Below are 8,392 nucleotides of genomic sequence, written 5' to 3' on the forward strand. Positions count from 1 at the left end.
TGTGTGTGTGTGTGTGTGTGTGTGTGTGTGTGTGTGTGTGTGTTGTGTGAGAGAGAGAGATTCTGCAGATAAGTGCTTGGCAGTGATGTGTATGAAGTGTGTGGTGTCATTCCTGTCACTGTGTGTTCAGGAGTGTGATGTCTTGGGGGAATAAACTGTTCCGCAGTCTGGCAGCGAAGGCCCGGATGCTCCGGTACCTCTTTCCAGAAGGCAGCGGGGTGAAGAGTGTGTTTGAGGGGTGTGTGGGGTCCTCCACAATGCTTGTGGCTTTGCAGATGGAGCGGGTGCTAAAGTTGTCTGTGATGAAGGGAAGAGAGGCTCAAATGATCTTCTCAAATGCTCGTTGTAGGGTATTGCAATAGGATACGGTGCGGTTACCATACCAGACAGTGATGCAGCTGCTTAGGACGCTCTCGATAGTCCCTCTCTAGAACGTGGTGAGCATGGATGGAGGGGGATGGGCTTTTCTCAGCTTCCGCAGGAAGTAGAGACGCTGTTGGGCCTTCTTAGTTATGGAGCTGGTGTTGCGGGACCAGGAGTGGTTCTCGGCCAGGTGGGCACCAAGGACTTTGGTGGTCTTGACGACCTCCACAAAGGATCCACCGATGTTAAGTGGACAGTGATCTCTCTGTGCTCTCAATCATCTCCTTTGTTTTGTCAACATTCAGAGACAGGTTGTTGATTCTACACCAGTCCGTTAGCTGCTGCACCTCCTCTGTATGCTGACACAGTCGTGTCATCGGCGAACTTGATGTGGTTTGAACTGTGCATTGCTGCATTGCTGCACAGTTGTCTGTGGAGCAGTAAAGAAAAACACCTGATGGAAGTTGGTGATTTTTCCTAGTGGAAAAAGAGATGTAAACAGAAAATAAAAAATGACCTAAAAATTGAACTCTGTGCTACACCACAGGTAATATGTACTGCAAACTATGAATGATTGCTCTACCTGAAGGTCCTTTCTGAAAGGGTGTTCTATAACTAAGCAAATATAGAGTCCTTGATGACAACCCATGTTTAAAGCTCTATGTATGAGCATAGGTCTCTTTTTACTGAATCTCAAATTCTCTCTTTGCTGTAAATGTTGGACCGAATTCTAAAATGACACCAAAATGTTTCAAGTTTCTCTTTTTGAAGTCTGTTTTTAAGTCAAAGCCAGCGTCCTTCAGTAGTCTTTGTGCAGCCGGCTTAATGGTTCTCTGAATCCTGGACAGAGTTCTGTTTCTCTTACAAGGTTTGAGTCTTTCAAAGGTTAAGTGCTTCAAAATATGCACAATGTCCTCCACTGCTGAGCAGAGGCATGCTCGCTGCTTCATATAGCGCACTGCACTAGTCTTAGACATGGGCTAAACTTCACTTGGTGACACTCATCTAAACAAATGATTTCAAGCAGAATTTACATTTCAGGAGTACAAGAATTCCTGTTTGCTCACCATATTCATCATCACTGTTTAGCATTTTTATCAAACTGTTAAGAGTGATGATTTAACTCAGTGCCACACACAGAAACCTCTGGCTTTAAATACCGTGGATCGTTCAAGCCATGCAAAATGCTAAAAAAGTGCACTATCATATTGATATTGCATGTTGGAGATCTTTTACTTTTTTGCTGTCTCGTGCTGTTCAGGATGTCTTTGGCTTGCTAATCAGTCACAGTCAATCAGTTATTTTGTAATACTGGCAACTGCAAGTTCCCAGCTAGCAGGAAATCCTCCCACAGTGTTGATGACGTTCTCACGGCCTTCTCAAGAAATGTTCAAAGAACATCAGAAGGACGTTTATCACTAAAATAAGGTTCCTTACAAAGGTTTGTCTAAGACATTATGTTTTTGACAGCAGTAGTCTGAAGATGTTTTTACTATTAGCATGTAGCACTGCAGGAATGCGTCACAAAACAACACAGTGTGACCTGTTACCTCAATAACACCTCCTCACATTACAAGACTTTTTTTTTTTTTAAGAACGTTTGGACATTTCAGGCCTCAGTCTCATCCTGAGAAGATTATCAGAACTAGTTTACCTGGTTGGGACAGGAGCAACAAGACAGGAAAAGTTTGATTTTATTTATCTTTTTCTCAAGTACCATTTCCTCCTGTGGCCATTAGTCAAGCCACACGAGGTCAGTTCATTTCAATAGACAGAGTGAAGATAAATCATTATTTTTCACAGTGCCTAAAAATGGACGTGGACATAAAAGACACAGAGAACTTTTTATTTTTATTTTTGGTAGCCTTCAGGGTGTTAATTATCTTACAGCACAGGTCTCCGTGTCCTCTGCAGTATCCATTTAAGAAGCAACAAACACAACACAATGGAGGACGTTCTTTGATAAGAAACCGACACTTACTTACTGTACAATTAAACTACAAGTGCACTTTCTGTTCTGAAAAGAAAGAAACGACACATAACTGAGCAACACTTTGGTCAGTCATATTTGGAATGTTGTTTTGAACATTTTTCTTTTTTCAAACATCGTCATTCGCCGTGCGGATTTCCGTTTATGGACCCGCACTTAACTGAAAACATTTAAAAAACTGTAAACACCATAAATCATGCTCGTTACATGCACTTTGTGACTGTTCATATGTGACTCTTCCTCCAAATATTTGGATGACACCCAACTCACATTTTAGCTTCACTACATTTCCAACAAAAGATGTACTTGTGTTATGACCTTTAGCAAAACAGCGTTTCATAAAAGGCAACAATTCTGTAAGGCAGAACTATATTTGGACAGTAACACATTCATATTTAAGCAATTTGTGCATCATCAGTATATACAGAATAGACACATTTGACATCTTTTACAAAGGATCCAAGGTCTTAACAGACAGTAAAAGCTATTTGAGTAAAAAGGGAAAAAAAAAAAGGTTTGAGGCATTTGTGAGATTTTGGCTGAAAAAACACTAGAATGCAGCTTTTTTAAGACATACCAACAATAGATACTTAGTTTAACAATTCCCCTCCAGTCAGAACAGAGACACCGCACAGCTGCTTGCAGTTTGTTGTATACCCCACTGGAGGGGCAGGTTGAGGGTGAGCAATAAGGCCACCACATAATGCATGAGGTCTGGGGTTCAGTAGCATTTCATCAAACCTAAATCAAGTATTGGCTTTGCTATACAAAGCCAAATCTTTGAGTCTCTCACAGAATCCATCTGACAATTACACACAACTCGCGTTTTTGTTGGCAGTTACACTTTGCCTGTCATTATAGAGTTAAGCATGTAGGTGCAAAAAGCTGCATCTTTCTATATCAGGATGGCTGTGGCTCAGAAGGTAGAGCAGGTTCTCTAATGATTAGAAAGTTGGTGGTTTGATTCCCAGCTCCTACAGATTGTGTCTAAGTAGCACTGGGTAAGAAATAGCTTCCAGTGCATACATGTTATTCAGAAAGTGCTTTGTGGGTGAATGTGGCTTGTATGAGTGTTCAGATATAAGTGCTGTAAAAATATTAAACCTTAACTTGGTACAACTAATTAAAAAAAGGTAAACTGACCAATTCCATAATTGACATCAAAGACCTTCTACAAACCTCTCTCTAAAGTAGAATTTTTCCACTCTGGATTGAGACTCAGACCCCTTTCAGACACACACTCTTTAACTTGAATCTGATGGCACCTAAATGTGTCATCTTCAAGTGAAGTAAAACCTTGGTCAATATGATAACCGCGTCACAGGATTATGAGCATCTCTTCCATCTTTGTGAGTAGCTCGGCTCATTCTAATGTCACGTATACGACGATTAATATAATGATCCCTCCCACAAAATGGCATCTGCGTGGGAGGGATGGTACAGATGCATAAAGAAACATGTTTTCAGTAACAACAGTAGGAAAAGCTGAACGTTCAAAAGCATCGTTACACTTTGCATGACAAATACTGCACGCTATGGCTCTCTCTGTCACAGTTATGCCTAAATAAAGCTGAGCATAGAGACCAGTTTTCAGAAAAGACAATAATCAAACAAAAGCCACATTACATTATGGCAAATTACTTAAGGCAAGATGATAAACAAAGCTTAATCAGAACAACTTTTTGAGAATTATTGGTTACTTTTATGCCATTAAGTGAGGACTTATAAGAGATTCCAAAAAAATGAGTCATTCTCAGACTGAACAAACATTGCAACAATGGAATCATCACCAGCTCCCAACCCTAACATGAAAACAGAGATATAGCAAGAATGGCACACAGAACTTAATAGCCCTTTTTTTCTGTAAACCTTTTAACTTGACCTTTCATCAGCACAGATTAAAGATTGAAAGCACAGAAAAAAGTCACTGCACAAATCCTACAATACAAGTTCACCATAAGAATAAATTAGCAGTCTGGAACACATTGGTTGTCGGCACTGCAACACTTTAAAGCTCACTGCTGACATGTCCAAGGTATTAAAAGTGACCAGAATACATTTTAGAAAAGGGAGAGAGGGTTTGATAAATATATGAGACAAAGTGAAGTCATTAAAGCTGCCGTCATGTCTTCAGACATTCTGGAGTCCTCTCTCGTGGCCGTCCAGCTGCACCTTAATCTTGTGCAGTTCTTCGATCTCCTGGTGGTGGCGCTCTGTCTTGTGGCGAACCAGAGAGCGATAGAAGTGAATGGTGAACACCACAAAAATCACCCCCACCGGGACCATGATGATGGTGGAGGCCAGGGCAGCCTGCCAGCCGGGGTTCTGCTGCGAGGGGGTGGTGGTTTCCAGAGGGGTGGCTGATGTGGTAGTTGTCTTTTTGATCTTGCCAGATTCTACAGGCAAGAACTTGATCCAGCAGAGGAGCACCACTTCTGCTAAAAACAACAGGATCCCCAAGGCCGTGGAGAAGCCCCAGGCCAGCTCGATGTAGTAGTGCATGCGTTCGTGAGGCGACTCGCTGACGGAGTTGAGGTTGTGGATGTTGCTGACAGCTTCCACATTAGGAAGAATGCAGGTGCTGATCAGCAGAGCAAAGAGGTGCACTGCCACCAGGATGGTGGTGCACACACTGAAGGCGATGAGAAGCAGACGAGGGTAACTGTATTGAACTTCCAGCTGCACCTCAACCATGGCCACCTGAGACATTTAAACAGAGACATATCCAAATTACTCTACATCCATGAGTACATCAAAGCACACCAACACAATGCAAACTATACTACGCAAAGAATTTCAGGCATTTTCTAACCCTTCTGTATGAGGTCCCATTAACTGTGGTCAGAAGTATTTAAGCCACTAAGAAAGAGCAGTTTTTTGGCAAGTCTAAGCCTTCAGAAACTTTCTGGAATGTTAACTCTCAAGTCAGATAACAACCACCATGCTTCCAGGGCTGAAAAATAAAGCCAACAAACTGCAGTCCCTCAAATGGAGGCTTGAATTGGCTTCAGCATGAATAAATCTTTAACTCCAATGATCAGGGGTGTCAAGCATAAGGCAAGAGGGCCAGAATTGGCCCAGCAAAGACCCGGTGGCGCGCGCACGCGCGCGCACACACACACACACACACACACACACACACACACACACACACGGGAAATGAAGCGGTTTATGAAATTTCAGTTTCTGGGTCAGTGTCAGATTCTGTTTCGAAGGCAATGCGTTTTGCTCTGTCTGCCTTACTCTCCATAGCAACAGAGGCTGTGGCTTGTCTTGTGAGAAGCCACAATGCCAGAACAGCTACAAATGCTTCTTCTTGATGAGCAAAATAATTAATTTACTATGGAGATAACAAAACAGCAACTAAGTTAACTATATAGCTGTTACTTTGTGGGAAAATTGCTGTCCAAATTTGATCACAACAGAACACAAGATGTGCTTCTCTGTCAAAAACTTAATTCATCAACTTTAACGATATATTTAATTTATATTGTCAGAAAAAACACTCATCCCATTAAGAATGCAAATGGACAGCACAAACATGACATTTAAAACCACTTCCTTCCTGCAGGTTAGTGGGGATTTTTCATATTAGACTAAACTGACTAACCATTGCAAAGCCAGACAACAGTGCAGAGGTCCTGCTGGAGGCCTTCAGCTTGGCACGGCTCAGATAGAGTTTCCTCCATGACAGTGCCTGCACTGAGTGGTGGTTGGAGCTGACCAACTCCAGGTAACTACGTCGCACCCAGTCCCTGTAGTCCATCCCACTGTTGTCTGGGGCATGCTCTGCTGGAGAACCCATAGGCACATTCAGCTCACTGCTCATTTCACCTGGTGGATATGAAGCAGAGACAGAATCACATCAATGACCTGGTGTCTCAGATCCCATTACAGATTAAGATTAGAGATATGAGATTAATACACGTGGCATGTTTAAGTGATAATAACAAAAGTTTTTTTTTTTAAATCTCCTGCAAGAACCCTTTGACATGTACCACTTTTATGCAAAAAATTAAGCCACTTTAGCGTGATTCTTACTTTAGCGGTTAACAGTCACAGCTGTTAACCGCTATTCTATCACATTACCATGAACTTTATTTTGAAAGCACTTCCTCAAATTAATCACCAAATTATGATTGATTGAGAAACAGGAGACAGTGTTAACCTTGTGATCAGCGTACTGTGGGACATTTAACAAAACCAACCTTTTTTTTTAAGTGACTCATTTTGAAAACAGAAAACTTCCCTTGTGGTCACAGGAGATACGCATCAGATACAAAAATTTACATTTGGTGATGCTGCTGTGGACAATTGTAGCTCATAAATCATCAATCTGTGACATTCATATTTTTAACCATACAATACTGCAGCATTTATAGCCAAGATGGTTTACCAGCTCCTGCCCATATCTAGGTCTGTTTACATATTACAAAAAAGAAAAAAAAAAAGATACATCATGGGTCCTTCAGTTTATTAACTGTGATGTTATCATAGTAACCCAATAAAGTTTATATATAAAGAAATGCTCGGTTGTGAATGTTTATCTTTGCTGTGTTTTCTCCTGACCATCAATCACAGGAGCTCACTATCCAAATACTCCCAAACTCTGTGTGTGTGAGTGTGAGAGAGAAGAGGGGGGCTGTGTCAACAATGTTTTGCACCAACAACCTATTGGCAAAGAGCCAGGGGAGCTAAAGGGAGGGAACAGGAAATCACTATTTTGGGAAAAAAAAGACAAAGTTAACGCATGAATACAAACAGCCATGCCATGAGTAAAAACACATGAAAAAAGCAAAGACTTAAGCATGTATATATAAGCACATATCCACTGGCATATTCTAAAGTGATGCACTCAACAACAACATTCAACAAACTGCACAGCAGCAGTACGTCTATCTCCCTTCACGATGTGCAAGCACAGGCTGTGCAAACACAAACCACTGAATTTTACAGTTTGCACTTTAACCATTAATGCGTCAGTGCTTATGATAGTGCGCACCACTATCTATATATCTAACTATCTCGCCCACTCTCTTTCTCTCCATCTATCTATATATACACACACACACACACACACACAGACAGACAAGTGCAAAACGGTGGCCCCATGATTTTGCAGGGGTAACACGTTTCAGCAGATGGGTGCACCTTTACGTCTCTATGTATATTTAGAACTCTGGTAAGTTGGCAGGATCCGTTTACAGAGTTTCGCTAACAGAAAGCTAAAATACCGCTGTTATTTCAGTCAGCGTTAAACAGTAAAAGCCGGAAGACATAATGCGAATACTTATGCAAAAAATCTGGTGCGCATTTTAGCCTGAGTCCATCTTCACCTGATATGAGCACCATAACAAAATTCAGAAAAAGCAGGTCTCTACCAGCTAGCTTATTTAGCTAGCCATTCTCAGCAAGTTCGCCTGTTCCTTAACTTTCCGTCTTACCTATCCGCCAAAGTGCCTTTTAATTACGGGTGCAAACTCCGAGACAGTCCTCTCTCCACGTTGCCACCCGACAAATGAACGCTCTCCGGTCCTCTCCGGGTGTTTTAGTCAAACAACTTCCGCTCTTGGCTTGTAGTTAATCAATAAAAGTACCCCCGTTTCACTCCTGCATCTGAACCAGGTCCTCCAACTGCACTGCTCTCCTCCATACCCCGACAACCTGCGTGACAGTTGCGCTTCAATTCCAAGTAAGTTCACCTGCCGCCTGGTTTCCTGGTTCGGATGGTGCGGTCCCAGCAGAGTGCAGAACGGAAGCTGAGGAAAACTAAAGTCCTTAAAATAAAAGGTTTCCGCTTGGGCGTGTAACTTTCAAAATAAAAGCAGGTTGAAGCCTCCCGGTGTCTCCTACAATACAAGGAAGACTGTTCAAAAAGCCCCTTTCATTGTTAATGCATAAAATAATTCCACATAAAACACTTAAAAACAATTAAAGAAAGTTTAACAGTGAACCCTGTTCCCAATAACACTGCATTATAAGCATAAATAGTTGTCTAGACTGGGTTTAGAAAAATGACTTGCACCATGTTGTGATTGT

General features: G+C 41.7%; 1 protein-coding gene across 1 annotated transcript; it reads right to left on the bottom strand.

The window, feature by feature from the left end:
• Positions 1–2,201: 2,201 nt before the first annotated feature.
• Positions 2,202–8,111, bottom strand: orai2 (ORAI calcium release-activated calcium modulator 2). The gene is made up of 3 exons (XM_080866558.1): positions 7,798–8,111; positions 5,964–6,187; positions 2,202–5,053 (listed from the first exon to the last, which is right to left on the bottom strand). Exons 2-3 carry the CDS (start codon positions 6,180–6,182, stop codon positions 4,484–4,486), a joined length of 789 nt encoding a protein of 262 aa, XP_080722684.1. The 5' UTR covers positions 6,183–6,187; positions 7,798–8,111; the 3' UTR covers positions 2,202–4,483.
• Between the last annotated feature and the right edge of the window lie 281 nt (positions 8,112–8,392).

The sequence above is a fragment of the Rhamphochromis sp. 'chilingali' genome, assembly GCF_963969265.1.
Source record: "Rhamphochromis sp. 'chilingali' genome assembly, chromosome: 19".
Lineage (NCBI taxonomy): Eukaryota > Metazoa > Chordata > Actinopteri > Cichliformes > Cichlidae > Rhamphochromis > Rhamphochromis sp. 'chilingali'.

Coding starts and splice junctions, on each gene's coding strand:
- orai2 (XM_080866558.1), bottom strand. CDS start 6,182: ATGAGCAGTGAGCTGAATGTGCCTATGGGTTCTCCAGCAGAGCATGCC. Junction 5,054..5,963: donor TGTTGTCTGGCTTTGCAATG/GTTAGTCAGTTT, acceptor TAAATGTCTCAG/GTGGCCATGGTTGAGGTGCA.